At 36.7% G+C, this 17,779-nt stretch overlaps 1 protein-coding gene across 7 annotated transcripts in view; it reads left to right on the top strand.

Annotated features, from left to right (window-relative positions):
- DMD (dystrophin) overlaps window positions 1–17,779 on the top strand; it is a 1,342,375-nt gene that overhangs the window by 472,328 nt on the left and 852,268 nt on the right. For all 7 annotated transcript variants that reach the window (XM_087938163.1, XM_087938162.1, XM_087938165.1 and 4 more), the window contains exons 29-33: window positions 5,891–6,052; window positions 11,019–11,129; window positions 12,402–12,575; window positions 12,702–12,857; window positions 15,635–15,805. In XM_087938163.1, the coding sequence (XP_087794289.1) occupies window positions 5,891–6,052; window positions 11,019–11,129; window positions 12,402–12,575; window positions 12,702–12,857; window positions 15,635–15,805 (774 nt within the window). The remainder of the gene's footprint in view (window positions 1–5,890; window positions 6,053–11,018; window positions 11,130–12,401; window positions 12,576–12,701; window positions 12,858–15,634; window positions 15,806–17,779) is intronic.

Genomic DNA, 17,779 nt, shown 5'->3' on the forward strand with positions numbered 1-17,779 from the left:
TAATATCTCTGTTTATAATCATCTTCTAACTTTTCCTGATAATGTTTTTTCTCCTTATTTCTCTTAGCTATGTAGGAGATTGCATGCTTTTGCTGTATCCCAAAGGAACTGTAAAGATATTTCATCTTGTTTGTTCAATTTAAAGAAAAGATCCATTTCTTTTTCCATCTTTAAATTGTTTTTCTTTAAGGATTACCTGTTGGAAGGTCCATCTTGGTATAACCTTGTGTCCCTTCTATTGTAAACTTATAGAATTATGGTCAGCCCAGAAGTTGGTCTCTACATTTACTTTTTGGATTTCCAAGTCTATTTCCTTCGAAAACCATACCATATCTATCCTAGACCATGCTTTATGTCGATTAGAATAGTATGTGTAGTAGTTTTCCTCATGGTTTCTTTCTCTCCAGGCATCAAGCAAATTTAAGTCTTTAGTCATGTCAGAGAATGTTTTTGGGAGAATTCTTTTATTTCCTTTTCTTATATTGTTACATTTGTGGTCTCTTGTTCTATCTACAATTGCATTGAAGTCTCCAATAATGCAGATCCTGTCACATCACTGATTATATTGTATAGATTTTTGTAGAAAAGCTCTTGGACTCCATTTGCTGTATAAATTTTGACAATTAGTATATTCTTATGGTTTAATTTGATCTCAACTATCAAGATTTTCCCTTCTTTATCACTGTAGATTTGTTTTGCTGCAATCTTGTTTTTCACATATAGAGCCACTCCTCTTTTTTTGCTGATCCAATGATACATACAAATTTCCTAGCTTCAGTTGTTCTAGGAAGTGTTTTTGATTGTTGTTTATATGAACTTCTTGAAGTGCAGTTTTGTCTATCTTTAATTTTTTGAGTTTGTTAAATATTTTCCATCTTTTTATTGGTGAGTTTAGTCCATTAATATTTGTTGACCAGATCTTATGCTCTTCTCCTATTTTCTTACTTGTGTCTTGTTTTAGTGCTTAATTTCCTTAGGTTCCTCAATTCTTCTTCATGGTATTCTAGTCTATCCCTTTCTCCTCCTCTCCTGACTTTCTCTGTAACCCGTGGCCTTTCCTTTTCTTCAATCACTCATCCTATATCTCTTCCAGTGGTGGGATTCAAATTTTTTTTACTACCAGTTCTGTGGGCACGGCTTATTTGGTGGCTGTGGCTTAGGGTCACATGACTGGGTGGTCATGGCTTGGTGGTCATGTGACTGGGGTGGTCATGTGACTGGGGTGGTCATGGCTTGGTGGTCACATGACTGGCTGTGTGGCTTGGTGGTCATGTGACGGGGTGGGTGTGTCACTCACGTCAAGGGATGCCATGCCTGGCCCCTCTCCTCCCAGCCATTCCTTGTCACACCCAGCCTCAACGTATCTATAGTTCTGTTAAAATGTTCACATTTTTTTGACTTTATTATCTACATACTATAGATGTACTTTCATGGGCCACTGAAAGGAGGAAATGGCTCACATGCTTTACCCAAGAGTGTGATAGGCAACAGGCTTTTAAGGGGCTGCCACAAAGAAAGGGGGACAATGTATTTTCCAAAGAAGCAGAATGTAAACAAGAAGCAATGGATGGAAACTGAACAGAGAGAAGCAACCTAAAACTAAGGAGAAACTTCCTAACAGTGAAAACAATTAACCAGTGGAACTGCTTGCCTCCAGAAGTTCTGGGTGCTCCAACACTGGAGGTTTTTAAGAAAAGACTGGACAGCCATTTCTCTGAAATGGTATAGAGTTCCCCCCAAGGTCCCTTCTAAGTGTTATTCTGTTATTCTGACACCTTTCCCAGGACCTCTATTCAGATTTTGGCATCCTCAGAGTTTTCCTGCTTGAGCAGGGGGTTGGACTAGAAGACCTCCATAGTCCCTTTCAATTCTGTTAAACACACCTGTATTTATGCTCTGGACTATTGACATATAAACCCTGAAAAATACCTGGGCAAAAGAAAGGCAGTAAAATCACTCTAGGTGTAGGGACAGTGCAAAATATTAATATATGATAAATAATGGAACAATTAAAAATAATAGCACAGAATTTTCTCTCTCCCCCTTCTTTTCTTTCTTTCTCTCTCTCTCTCTTTCTTTCTCCCCTTCCTCTTTCTTTCTTGCTCTTTCTTTCTCTCCCTTCCTTTCTCCCTTCCTCTTTCTTCTTTCCTTGCTCTTTCCTTCTTGCCCTTCCTCCGTTTCCTTCCTTGTCTCTATCACACATACACATACACACACACACACACACACACCTTTTCTGGGAAGAACTTATTGGGTGAAATCCAGAGCAGCGAGCGGCGGATTAATGAAGAAAGCAGCAGCCCCAGAACATCCCTTTCAAAGCACATGGGCAGCGGGGGTGGCAGGGCAGTGGGCGGGTGTGGTGGGTTATGGGAAGCAGTCCCAGATCACAGCCTCCCTTTTGGGGCACAACAGCAGTGGCGGCAGTGTGGGGGGGCAGCAGCATGGGGGAAGCGACAGCAGCGCAGCTATGGGAGAGAGGTGCCCCAAAAGGGAAGGAGAAAGCCTTTGGCTTTCTGTTTGTTTTCTCCCCTCTGCTGGGGTGGAGAGAGGTGCGGAAGATCCCTGAAAGGGAAGGAGAAAACCTTTAGCTTTCTGTTTGTTTTCTTCCCTCTGCTGGGGCAGGGAGAGGTGCAGGAGAGCCCCAAAAGAGAAGGAGAAAGCCTTTGGCTTTCTGTTTGTTTTCTCCCCTCTGCTGTGGCAGGGAGGGGCGCGGAAGAACCCTGAAAGGGAAGGAGAAAGGCTTTGGCTTTCTGTTTGTTTTCTCCCCTCTGCTGGGGTGGGGAGACCCACGGAAGAGCCCCGAAAGGGAAGGAGAAAGCCTTTGGCTTTCTGTTTGTTTTCTCCCCTCTGCTGGGATGGAGAGGGCACAAAAGAGCCCCAAAAGGAAGGAGAAAGCCCTTGGCTTTTTCCCCTCTGCTGGGGCGGGGAGGGGCATGGAGGCACCCTGAAAGGGAGGCTGGGAACTCCTGGGGCTGTTTCCCATAGCTGTGCTGCCGCTGCCACTGCCCCACCCCCACCCTCTGGACTGGCCTGAAAATGGTGCCCCACCTTGGCTTCCTCCCACCTGGAAAGGTCCCGGGTGGTGGGGCAGAGGCACGGAAAGGCCCTGGGGGGTGGGCAAGGGCCTAGTGCAATGCAGAATTACTGTGAGCAGAGCAGGCAGAGAAGGGCTGCTCAGTTGGGCTCAGGCACCACGTGGGGAAGTCACGTTAGGCAAGCCACGAGGGCCCAGTGTGCCAGATAGGAAGGGAGGAGTGACTGGGCAGGGCAACCAGTGGGTGGGCGAGCTGCGTGAGTGAGTGAGCATCAGGTGGATGAGCAATTGGGTGAACGGGGAACCAGTTTGGCAGCATGGCCAGCCAGAAGTCACTACCGGTTCTGCGACCCACACCAAAGTACGGTGCAAACCGGCTGAATACCACCTCTGATCTCTTCCTTCTGTTGTGTCGCTTTCTTCTTCTTGGTCTCCTGAGTCTTCTTTAGTGTTGCAGTGTTGTTTATAGAATTCTTCAGCTTTCTGCACAGTATCTAGTCTATATCTGGTATTTTGTTTTCTTGTTTTAGGGCAAATGCCTCTGTTTTAAAGGTGGGAGGTGAATGTCAGCCTGCATCTTTGCTTTCTTTCAATCTTGCTGCCAGCTACCATGGTAATGGTGGGGGTGAGAAGCATTGGGTATTTGGGAGGGGAAGCATGCAGGAGGTGCAAATGGAATTTCTGAGAAGTAATGAGGAGGCCTGGACTCAGAGATGCCAGCTTGGTTGTTTAACATTTTCAAGGCAAACAGTCCTGGCTTCAGAATGAATGAAGGAGAAGTGATGCACCTAAACCAGAGACTTTCCCCAAATAACTTCCTGGCTAAGGATTGAACTCTGGTTGCCTGGCTACTGGAGTGTGTGCTCTGAGGTTTGTTTCAATCTGTTTCTTCACATGCATTTTGCTTCAGATCTTGCCTGACTTTTGCTGCATTCAGCTCTTTCCTAGTAAAAGTACTTTTCTCTAACTCTATGGAGTCAAGGGTTTTTCTTTCCTAGGGATTGAGCAGAGGCATCCCTGACACCTATAGAGAAAAAAATGGCCCTATTCTATAACCATACAGTACAGTTAAGTATCATTCCATTGAACTTGATTTACAAATAATATGTACTACCAGTAGATACTAGAAATGTTTTAATGAAAACATACCCAGCTTATACTCACAAGTTTATACATGACAATAGTTGCAACCCGAGATGCAAAGTATTAATATTCTTGGGTACTTAAAAGTTAAGAGACACTACAGTGTTATCTCAGGGTTTGAATCAAAATATGACAGTGTAGTATCAATCTAAAGAAGGAATAGGAAGGAAGTTCCTACTGAAAGCTTCCATTAAGTAATTTATTGAAATCTTTTCATAGAGTTTTCTTAGTGAATGAAGTTTACAGGTAGTTTCCATTATTATGTGAATGCAAAGCTTAGTTCAATTCCTGGGTAAAAAGCCAGATATTCATGCCTCTCCAGAATAGGATAAGGGTTTTGTGAACTTCAGAGAAAAGACTATTCCAAAGAGTGACAACATGTACATTGAAGGGAAGGGAACATATCTATCCAATCTGACCTACTGATACCATATTATTATCACTGAAGATCCATGTGTTTACAATATCAATATAGCCATTTTGTGAGTGGTTTGACAATAATAATTATCACAAATGTAGGCTTGTTTGCTTTCCTATTTAAAAATGTTTTAAAATTGTTTGTCATTTCACTGGTTATTTATAGCTCATAACCATTCCTTTATTTTACAAAATTTTGAAAATATGTGATTAACAATTTAAACTTTGAATAGCATTTGATTTTCATATAAAGAAAACACTAACCACTGGAGATAATTGACAGGGTAAGACCTCATCCCTGTGCCATTAATCTCCTTGCTTTTAGCTTTATGCATAGCTTTAAAAATGTTAATTGTTTGCAATTAATCTTTATTACTGTTTGTAAACTGCCCATAAATGAGGGGGGTAGCATCTAAAATAAATAAACATTTTATAAAATAATGCACATAATTAATGAATATACAGCATGTATGTGTGTGTGTATACATTCTGTATGTGCATATACAAAAGAAAACCTGAAAAATAAGCAAACATCTGCTTGTCTAATCTTAAATTTTAAAGTAGAAATAATTGAACAACTTGCAAATAGTGTCCTTTGGAAACTAGAGAACATATTAATTAGATTTATATTTTGGGACACATTTAAGGTGATATAACTAGACTTGCTTTAGTGATATTAAAGTTAGTCTGATTACTGCATGCTTTAGTTTTTGTAATTTTAAGTTGAATGCTACTTTGTTAAGAATGTTTATAGGTAGGCTTAGTAGTGAACCATGCAATGAAAAACAAATAATAAGGAACTAACCATTCCTATGATTAATCCATGCTCTAAGAAACTATTTATATCTTATGTTCCAGTTACTTTATAAACAACATGTTTATCCCTGTCACTCATTACAGTGGATTATCTTAAAATGGATTATGGTGACTGTAATTCTCTTCTGCCCAAAGGAAATCTCTTGGGATAAATAACAAGTTCAGGTATATCTTTGGCCTCAGAATAAAAACTATCTAAGCAGAATATTGAACTTCAATTTGAAATATTCTATTCACCATCAAATTGTTCAATATCCCTCTTTGGCTGTTTTTGTTCAATACTTTGGCTGTTTGTTCAATACTTTGGCTGTTTCTCAGTTATTTCTTTAAAAAATAAAATGGCTGGCAAGAAGCAAAGAAATTTATCTTACAAAAAGGTAGTCATATATTAATTGGAAGTTCTAGTTTGTACTACCAGCTATATTGTAAACGATACTTTGAAAATACTGATGTGTAATTCTTTGTATTATTTTCTAGGCTGTGAGAAGTCAGAAGTTTCTTGAACAAAGTATCCACTCGGCTCAGGAGATTGACAAAACCCTTCAATTAATTCAAGAGTCTCTGGCCTTCATTGATCGACAATTAACAGGATATATTATAGATCGAATTGATGCAGCACATGTACCTCAAGAAGCACAGGTGAGCCATAAAACATGTAATTGCATTAAATAGTTCTATGTTTCAAGGAGTCAGTAAGAATTTATTTTATTAGATTGTTCTAAACTTACAATGATTCTAGAATTATCATTGATCTAACTCTTTCAAAATTGCTAGCCGGCAAATGAAAGAGAAACCGCATAAAATCAAAAGGATCACATATATTTTCAAGTAAAATTATATTTTATGTTTATTTTATCTTTCCTGATGCTAATGTAATATTATTTTATCACACCAAATGTTTATATTGTAAAATTAAAGTAATAATAGTTTTTTGAAGTGCTAATTTTATCATGACATAAGTTACTCATCATGATTATTATTGGAGGGTGTTATATTTACACCCCCCAAGTGAATACTTATTGAATTACATACAGATATTGCATTTAATTATTTGGACAATTTTATGCATATTGTCTTGTATAAAAGAGCATAGTGTTATAGATAGATGAAAGCCAATTTTATGTTGTAGTTAAGGCATCAGAATAGAAACCATGAGACCATGAATTCTAATCCTGCCTTATACTCAAAGCCAACTCAGTGACTAGTCATTTTTTTCTCGGCTCTAGAAAGAGGCAGTGTATGTACTCTCTCTCTCTCTCTCTCTCAATGTGTGTGTGTGTGTGTGTGTGTGTTCCCATTCAATCATGTTTGATTCTTGGAGACTGCTAGGACAAGTCCCTGAAGTTTTCTTGGCCAGGTTTTTCAGAAGTGGTTTGGCCCAGAACCTGGCCAAGAAAACTTCAGGAACTTGTCCTGACAGTCTCCAAGAATCAAACATGATTGAATGGGGAACACACACACACACACACACACACACAAACATAAATACATACATACATACAAACATACATACATACATACATACATACATACATACATGTGATCTTTTCTAGTATCTTTATGTAGAAGTTAAATGGAAGGACCATTAAAAGAATAAAAAAAGAAATCCATTATATATAATCTGGCTAAAATTTATTTATATAAAACCAAAATCAATATTTTGTATGCAAATGTCCTATACAGAAATAATCACTTGGTATTGTTGTGGTAAGTATAATTAGTTGGTTTTGTAACCATTTCAGATTATTTTATTTTTATTTATTAATTTATCATATTTGTATAGCCACCCAATCAACAAGAGTATTATTTCAGGTCATATTGTTCTTAGGAGCATGTTTCCAATATTCAGTCATTTTGTGAAATTGATGAGCCTAAATAATGTCAATGTCCATAGTCACAGTAAAATTATTTTCTATTCTGTTTCTGGTCTATTTTATTTATTTATGATTTATTTATTTATTAAATTTGTATGCCTTACATTTCACCAAGAGGTGACTCTAAGGCCAACTGGAATTCCTTTACTGCTGTGGTCTGCAGCATGTACAGGTGGGGTGGGCCAATCCCATTGGAGTGAGATGTTCCTCAGGTAATCTGGACCCATGCCACAAAGGACTTTAAAGGTAATAACCAATACCTTGAATTGGACCAGGAAGCAAACTGGCAACCAATGCAGCACATGGAACATGAGTCACCTTAGAGACCCAAGAACTATCTGCACAGTTTCATTCTTCCTAGCTGTAGCTTCCAAATATTCTTCAAGGGTAGCCTCACATAGAGTCCATTGTAAAATCCAGACATAAGATGACCAATGCTGAGTGAGTACAATGACTCATGATTCAGGAAAGGCACAACATTCCACAAAAGCTCTCCTAACCATACTTGCCACCTGCTTTTCAAGCAGCAGTTGAGAGTCCAGAATTCCCAAGTTATGCAGTGGGTATGTCTGAAGCAGTTCAGCCCCATCCAGAACTAAAGATATTAAAGTCCTTGATCCTGAAGCTCATGAACCAAAAGGCACTCAGTCTTATCATTATCTTACCATTAATGTTACTATTGGATTTATTTTTTGACATCTCATCCAACTAATAAATTATATAGAACTCAGACAAATCATCCTTTAATATTTTAATGTTAAATATGGTTTCTATTTTATGAAGTATCATAATAAAAAAATGGAAAACTGGAAATTTCATATATCAGAGAAACTGAACTTGAATTATCTTTTTCTTAATACTTTGAAGGGATTATTACAAATAATACTATTATTTTTGTAGCTCTAGTATGTATGTATTTTAATTCTTTTCATGCTGTAGTACTTAATTATGTATTGATAGCTTTTATATAGTTACCCAATACAAATAATGTAACTCTAAATAGGTTACAAAAAGTTAATATTGGAACACAATTACATTTTGAACACACACCTCAAATTTATCATTATTTATTTATTATTTGTATTATTAAATTTATATACCACCCATCTCTCTGTATGGGGCAAGTCTAGGTTTTGGAGTGACTCTTATCATACAGTTCCATCCATATTATACAAATCTCCACTTCTACAATGTCTATTTCTGTTTTTGAGCCATCTGTGAAAATACATATTAGATTTGATCTAGAGCATCAGCCAACTTCCAAAGCGATGTTTTATTAAGAACAAGTTTTATTGATTTTTGAAGACAAACAAAACATAAAACATAAAAGTATAAAACCTCCTTTCTAAGAATTACTTATAAATTTTAACAAGGCAAATAAAGCATTATTTTTTAAAACATAGTTCCACATTATCACGTTTCCATTTACACATATATACTTTTCCAAATTTCTCATTATTTCTCCCTTCACTTTTGTTCAATTATATTTCTTTCTATCAAAGTTTTAGTAATTCTCAATCAGTCATAAGCACACAAAATACATAACCTAAAGCAAAACATTAAAAAAAAAAAAAGAAACCTCCTTAGTTGTCATTTATACATGTCTTTTCCCAATTTCTCTCCCTTTGGTTTCATTCCTCCAAGGTTTTATTAGTTTACAATCAAACATAACTAATCAACACACAAAACATAAAACATAGAACTTCTTTTGAAAAGTGGCTTAGCCCTGGGTTACATCTTTTTTGACAGACCTAAATCAAATTCATGCTCACCTGAAGTATATACCCTTCATATCTTATTAAACATTTTATATTTTCTATATAACTTCTCCCATCTTTTCACTCTCTTAATTATGTTTTATTTATTTCATCTTATTTCAAAATCATTATGCTTATATCTTTTGTCCGTTCTTTACCAATCTAAAGTAAAACTTAAAATAATACATAATTTCCATCCTGATTCTGCTTAGTACATTCTACATATTAAATCTTAAAATAAAAGAATAGTAAACTTATAGTATAGTTAAATGTATAATTTCCATTCTAATTCTAATTCTGATAAGAACATTGTTTTAGAATAAGAAAATAAAATACTAAGGTTATAATAACATTAAGACAATAACAAATTAAACTATAACTAAGCATTAATCATTTTACACATTCTCCTTAATATTTTATTAAATATTAACATCTATCATTATTAAACATTAATATTTTATTAAATATTCCAATAAACTATTTCAAATGCAAATACTACAATACTATCTTATGCACTCTTGCAGAATCTTCTTTAATTATGCACTATCCATTATCCTTCATCTCTAAAAAAAAATTTCTTTTTGAAATCTTGTTCTAGCCTGTGGCTTTTTTTTTCTTTTTCCCTCCCTTTCTTCTCCAATCTGGTCTTTTTGTCCCCCCCTCTCCTAGCCTCCCCCTTTTTAACTTCCCCTCTCTATTGTAATTCTCTTTTCAATTGCTTTCTAACATTGTACCTTCTTTTCACCCTATTTTTCTTTTTCTTGGTTGTTTTATTAAATCTTAAATTCTCATTTTTCCTTCCTCTCTTCCCATTTTCTTTCTTAATCAAACTTTTTAGTCCATTAAAGATGGCTTCTTCCTTTTCTTCTTCTTCTTCTCCTTCTCCTTCCTCAAGTATTTGCTGGTACGTAGAAACCGCCATTTCTAAAAAATGGAAGGCAGCTCCCAAGGAATCCTTGCCATTTTGCTGTCTTTCTTTTAATTTTTCATATTCCATTTTTAGTTCATTGACAGATGGTGCCATTATAGATTTTTAAAAACAACCCAGATGCTTTCAATCTTAAAGTAATTTCCAAATGTCAAAGTTATCAAACAATCCAAACAAACAAAAATTATTTCCTCTTCTTCTCTTTACAGTTTTTCCTCCAGGGGCAAAATCCCAAATGTATTTTAAAAGCCGTATTACAATTAATTGATGGTCTTATAATCTTCAAGGCGTCTCCTCCAACAAAGTTAAAAAAAAAATTTTTTTTTTAGTCCTCTCCTTCCCACTTGTAACAAAGAGCTTATTTTTACCTTTAAAAAGCAGTTTTTTCTGTGCTCCTTTGCTTTCTCCGTAAGGAAGGGGAGTGAACTTTCCTTCAGCACTTTCGCCGATGTAACAAATTCTTTTGGAAACAAATGTATCAATCCAAAGTCAGGTTTCCAGGGTGTTTTAAAAGTAACTTAATGTCCCGGTTCAGCCAAGAAAACTCCTTCTGGCTCTTCCTCCTGCACAATCCTATCCGGTTGAAGATTTCTTTGTGGCTGCCATTACTGACAGCCGCTCCACCGCCTCAGGAAAAAGGAGTCTAGCCGGCTGGGGAAAGGGGGTGCGATATCCCCAGACCCCTGCCTGGATCTCCTCTGTCTTCCGCTGCCCCTTCAGGGCAGCGACAACCCCCAAATCCAATTGGATCAGGGGTACCTCGGGGCAAGCGCAGCAGGGACCCACAGAGAAGCGGATTCCTGCCGCCGCCGAAGCCTTGCAACTGGAAGTTCCAACTTCCAGAGCAATGTTTTGAAGTATACAAATGAATATAGATCCTTTCTATCGACAATGTACGATCTATTAGTGTACTGATGCTATTGGAATTCAACTTTAATAATTTAAATGTATTTATTCCAATGTCTTTGTGTAAATTCAGATATATTACTTGTAAAAAATAATATAATTTGATTCAAACATGTTTTCTCTCCACCACCACCACCCAGAAAATTCAATCAGAGTTAACAAGCCATGAGATTAGCTTGGATGAAATGAAGAAATGTAACCAGGGTAAAGAATCTGCCAAAAGGATATACTCTCAAATTGATACTGCACAGGTTTGTGAACTTAATTTGCTTTTGCAGATTAATTTCAAATCTAGCTTCAAATATTCAAAATAAATTTAATTATGTGTTAATCCCCCTCCCATCCCCTCCGATTTGTGACTATATGACTGTAACTTGTTCTTGTATCCTTACAATTTATACTGACTGTTTCCTAGTATGATTTGATTGCCTATTTGTACCATATGACAATATTAAGTGTTGTACCTTATGATTCTTAATCAATGTATCTTTTCTTTTTATGCACACTGAGAGCATATGCACCAAGACAAATTCCTTGTGTATGTGGCCAATAAAGAATTCATTCATTCATTCATTAAACATGCCATGACCTGAAAAAGAACTAACATTGTGCACAGCTTTAGACCTAATTCAAAAATGTGCTTTGTAGCACACGGATTTATAAAATTAATATTGATTAACTTAGCATGTTAATTAGCTACTGCACATTCTATTTATTACATGACAAAACTTGGCCACCCTTAAAGTAATAAAATAAGTTGAATCCAAAATTATGATATGTTAATTAAGCTGATCAAATGGCTGAGGAATTTTTTTTAGGTATGGAGTTAACAGCTCATGGTGGGCAGCAGCATAAAATGAAAAATATGATATAGTTTATCATGCAGAATTTCCAAACTCTGTTGAAATACTTTATGGAAAGGTAAACATATATGTCTCTTTCTTTTCCAGAAAGATCATTTATATAATAGCTGTTGGTAGAATTTTGCTTTAAAATTACATTTTTGGGTAGATAACGCTTTTTCTTTCATATTCACATATTTTACACCAACCACCAGAGGCTGACAATGTATTTGAGGAATAATATTTCTTAAAGAAATCCACGAATTAACATATTTTCTAACCTGAATGCATACAATTAACTGCTATTTCTATGAAGATAATGAATTCTAAATATGAGTTCACAACTATTTATTATTTGTATAAAGTGATATATTGCATCAAATTTTGGGGGAAAAAGTTAATACAAATTAATCCATAGGAGGAGAACTTCACAGTTGTTTTCAGTCATTTCTATGTAGATTGTCTATTGATTTTGGCTATCAGTAATTTTATTTCTTTAAAATATGTTTTGGTCCAATTTTTATATACTGTACTTACAAAAGAATAGTAAAGTATAGAGATTCAAGATATATTATACCCTACTTTAAGGGTCTAAGGAGAGTTATAAGTCTGTTGAATTGGATTTATTATTGAAGTTAAAGCTTTGTGCTCATATCTTTCCTTTCTGATTTTTTTTTTCAGAAAAAATTACAAGATGTCTTTATGAAATTTCGCTTGTTCCAAAAGCCAGCCAATTTTGAGCAGCGATTACAAGAAAGTAAAAGAATTTTAGATGAAGTAAAATTGCAAGTGCCAAAGTTGGAATGGAGAAGTGTTGAGCAGGAAGCAATGCAGTCACAGCTGGATAATTGTATGGTGAGTATTTCAAAGGAAGTTATCTCTCACAATGTCATGCATTTTATTATCCTTCAGGCAAATTGCAAACATCAGTTACATTTTATTTAAATAAAAATACAGTTCCTCTTTTCTTGTGTTCACTAGAAATTATATAAAACTCTTAGTGAAGTGAAATCTGAAGTGGAAACAGTAATAAAAACTGGGCGTCAGATTGTACAGAAGCAGCAAACCGAAAATCCCAAAGAACTAGATGAAAGGCTGACAGCTTTGAAATTACAGTATAATTATTTGGGTGCCAAGGTATGCTTTATCATATCATAAATATTTGTTTATTTTTCTATTAGAAAATATATAACTTGCATTGCTGAATATTTAAACTGGTCAACTAATGTATACAATATAAATGTAATCCATGCCCTTGAAGAAACAAATTATTGCATATTTTATTTCTCCCTGATCTCTTATTCATACATACTGTATTTATGTTAAGTATGAACAATTTTTGTTAATGTAAGGATTGGCCAAATGTACATGTTCACATATATTCTTGCCCTTGATGCTTATACAAGCATTCATCAAACAATATCAGTTTTTCACAATTATTTTTATGAATCTATATGCATGCTATGTTTTATTTTCTGTATATGTAGATACATATGTAGAATAATTCTCCACCATCTTTTAGACAAATTGCTATAATGCAATACAACTGCATTTATTTTGAGGTATTACTTTTACATAGTATAAGTTATATTATAGTATAGTATTAGTATTTATAGTGAATTTATAACAGTTATAATGGTTGGGTGTTTCTTATTTATATTTTAAAAATAACTTCTTTTGTTTATATACAAATTCAGTTTAAGAAGAGATCTAGAACAGAATTCATTCTTAATCTGAAGACTTGCTATACGTAGAAACAGAAAAAAAAATTAAAATAATGGTTAATGGTTTTAATGTAATCTGAGATAAGATAATGGTGAAGTTTAGATGCTTACTAATGTAGATATTTTTAACATTTCCCCCAAAATTAGTCAGAAAAATAATTCCTAGTGGAAAATAATATTTAGCTATCAACATGATGTCAATCTTTATCCAAGCTGAACCTACATTAAAAATCATGGGGCACATGAACCTATAATTGTAATAGTACATAGATCTAGATAGATCATAGATTAAACTTCTGAATGAAAACAATAGAATATGGTATATTTACCAACTATATAAAAATAAAGCAACTAGATAAAAATAGAGCAACTATATAAAAATAAAGGCCTTAAGATAGCAGTATTTTCTATATTTTATATACCGTATATACTCGAGTATAAGCCGAGTTTTTCAGCACATTTTTTGTGCTGAAAAAAAAACCCTCAGCTTATACTCGAGTGAGATTCCCCTCTGAAAAAAAAAAATGGTGTGGAGCTCCAGAGCTTGGCAGCCACTTCCCTGCTTCCATGTTTCCTTTGCAACTTGTAAGCATGGGGGGTAATCGAAAGCAGAAAAGTTTTTGCATGAGGATATATTGTCTTTTTCTTTTTTTAACTGTTTTTAGGGGGCGGGGAAAGACCCACGGTCATGTGAGAATGCTCAGACATGAAATCTATCCGACCGAAAATAAGTGTGTGTGTATGGGGGGGGGGGATTTTAACAGAGGGAAGACGTAGGGAGAAGACAAAAGTGACGGAAGATCCTTCAGGGGAAACTGAGGGGGAGACTAACCCTTGGTCCAGATGAGCCCCCTTCCCCTAAGGAAGCAGAGGCAGCCAGCAAGGGCAGGCAAGCCCCACTTCGTGGACTCCGTCCGTCCTCGCTCCCACCCACCCAAAGCCACGAAGTCCCCCAATCGCACAGCCCAGAATCACCCTCCCCTCAGGGGGCAGCAACGACACCCAGCGTTTCCCAAGACAAGAAGCTCCACTGTGCAATGAAAGTGCCCTGGCTCTAGGCTCACGGGCTCAGAAAACAACGCGAGCCGAGGTGGTTTCGGTTCCGCTTGGCTTCGTTTCCTCAGCCCCAGCTGCTTTCAGTCTGCTCAGGAGGAGGGGGAGGAGGTGGTGGAGACGGCTTGCGTTGTTTTCTGAGCTCTAGGCTCGCAGGCTAGGTGAGAAGTCCCAACTCCAACTTAATACAAACAAGCAAGCAAATCCAGTAATTATAGAGTTAATTCCTTGAGCCGATAAAGTTCTTGGCAGTCTCACACACGCTGTCTGCCAAGTCCTACAAGATAACAAGAATATAAATCACACAAGCTGTCACAACACAGAATACACCGGAGCTCCTCTGAATAAATCACACATCCCGTACGAAACTCTCAGAGCGAACACACCCACTTTTATTCCCTGTGGGGTGTGTCAGTCCCTCAGCTCGGTCTCTGATTCGCCCCTTCTTCCTGTGTTGCAGTTCACACTTTTGCCTGCGACGCTGCCTCGCATCAAGCCAGCATTCCTCTGCTTGATTCTCTCTCAGAGACTCTGATACGCCCTCGTCCTTTTCCTGATTAGCCTCAGGTTTTTCCTCTCGGTTATCTGCCGACACCTGAGGCACAATCAGGGAGGAAGGCATTGCTGAAGAGGAAGGTCCTGGGGAGGAAGGCATTTCCAAATCCTCCTCTTCCCCATTGTCCAAGTCTTTGTCCTCTTAACAATGCAGGCTCAAACCTCAGAGCCACAACACTTTTATAAAAATTGCATTTCAAATAATAAAAATACACTTATACATCATTATACTGAACAGGCAGACTAAACCATAGGCAAGAAATTGTTCATATATTGACAGCAGCAAACAATAAATAATTTTACTAATGATAATAGTAAAATAGTAACACTAGAGAGAGAGAAAGAATGTGTCCCTCCATGTTTTATGTACTATACAGATCCCAAAAAAATAAAATATGGAGTTCTTAATTAACAAAACAAATATTTTAAGAGGCACAGTTCTCAAACAATTGTAGCTAGTTGGTGGTTAAATGGAAATTGGGGGAAAATTATAACCAAGCATGTAGATTTGAGTAATAGTAGCAGTTTGGGTGGTAGGCATTTGTGGATTGGATTTTTAAATTTTCCTCCTTTTTAACACAGGTAACAGAGAAAAAGCAAGAACTAGAGAAATGTTTGAAATTATCTCGGAAACTCAGAAAGGAAATGAATGCTCTGACAGAATGGCTGGCAATGATAGATTCAGAACTGACAAAGAGATCAGCAGTAGAAGGAGTGCCTATCAATTTAGATGCTGAACTTGCCTGGAGCAAGGTAAACATTTTTGTCTTACCTTTAAACTCACATATTTTTTCCCCTGCAATCATCATCCTTTCTCAAAACCTTTTTCCTTCAGCATTATAAGCTGCATATTATTTGATGGATAAATACTTAGGCTTTTGTCTTCTACTATCACAAGATTTTAACATTTCATGCGGTGTATTGAAGCAAACAAACAAAAAAAGAACACAAAACTTTAAACTGTATATCGTGATAGGTTTCAGGTGTCATATTATTTAGTGAAGTACTGCTCTAGGCAAACAAAAGAATTTCATAGGAAAAATAATTGAGCATACTTTTTGAAACTGTTATTCAATTATGTCCTTATTTTCATTATTGTTTATTTTAAATTAAGGCTCTGATACAACATTTGGATTTTATTTGTTTTAAATCATACATTTTCATCTTTTAAAAGCTTCCCTGTATAAATACAGCTGCAATATGCAGTTTTCCCCATAATAGATAGTCCTATCGGGATAGGAACTGCAAATGCAGTGGTCAAGTCAATGATGACCTATTAATGGTAATCTGGCAGTCCCAGTTATTGTTGTAGCTGCAGGATGGTGTGGGTTGTTAAGTGACAAAAAGCAGAGGTCCAAAACAAGGAGCATAAGTGGGTGTGTGGGTAACATGGAGATTGTGCAAGTGGGTGCAGTAAAATACATTGGAAATGTGAAGGCTGTGGGCAGACCTATAGGGATTGTGGTCAGGTTGCTACAGGGGGCATGCTATGGACCAGTGGTCGCCAACTGGTGGGCTGCGGCCCACTGGTGGGCCATGAGAAAATTTTGGTGGGCCGCAGAAAAATCTCACCCCCAGAGCACCCCCACAAAGCAATTAATCCAGGCTGCGCAGAAACACAAGGCTGCGCCGCCCACATAGCCTGTGGGAACCCTCCCTGTCCTCTCACTCCTTACCCGGTAAACTTGCCTGCTAAATTACTATTTTTCCTTTTTCCGATCATCATCTATTCTACTGTGCCAGGAGATTTAGATGAGCTAGAAAGCAGGAAATGGTTGGATTTCTTGCTTTCTAGCTAGTCTTTAGATCTTCGGCTCAGCACAGCTGAACCTCCTTTAGAACTGAAGGTTTGCTTGCAAGCAAATTCAGTGCAGACTCATGGCAAGCAAATTTGAGAGACCGAGCTAGCCAATGGCAGATAGATAGATCACTGAATGATTCTATGAGCAATTCAATCTGCCTGCTTTGCCTGATTTTGGGTAAAAGTTGCTCTTTTTTTAATAAAAAAATTCAATATTTACATGCATAGTGTGTTGTGAGTTAATTTTATGAGTTTGCTTGCAAGCAAATTTTATGTGACAGACTGAGTTAGCCAACGGCAGATAGATCTCTGAATGAATCTGTGATTCTATGAACAACTCAATCTGCCTGCTTTGCCTGATTTTGGGTAAAAGTTGCTCTTTTTTATAAAAAAATCAATATTTATATAAATATTTATAATATTTACATACAAGCCATGCCCAGCCAGTCATATGACCACCACGCCACACCCACAAATTAGGCCATGCCCACAGAACCAGTTAGTGGTCTCTGGGATCTAAAATTTGGTGGTCCCTGAGGTCCAAAAGGTTGGCGACCCCTGCTATGGACTGAAAGCAGGAAAAGCGTGCTAGACCCTAAGAAGAGAGTTTATCCAAAAATAATCTTGGGTCATTCCTAACTGCTTCCATTCAGATCCAGGCAGCAGTACTGCCAGACAAGCAGCTTTGTCAGCAAAAACAGCAGATCTTTGGCAAGAGAGGAAAAATGGCTGTACAACAGCCATTTTGTGAAGGCATGATCAACAAATTATTAACATATTTATCAATTATCAGCTGCTTGATTAGATGTAGTGCTTTAGGGTACTACATTCAGTATTAATGCAGATTTATTTCTCTTTCAATTTATTTTGATATACAAAGTATCCCAATATATGAATGGCAATACTGTTATGGATAATGCAAATTT

This window comes from Pseudonaja textilis, chromosome 8, assembly GCF_049901715.1.
Source record: "Pseudonaja textilis isolate UNSWEBS1 chromosome 8, rPseTex1.2, whole genome shotgun sequence".
In the NCBI taxonomy this organism is placed as follows: Eukaryota; Metazoa; Chordata; class Lepidosauria; order Squamata; family Elapidae; genus Pseudonaja; species Pseudonaja textilis.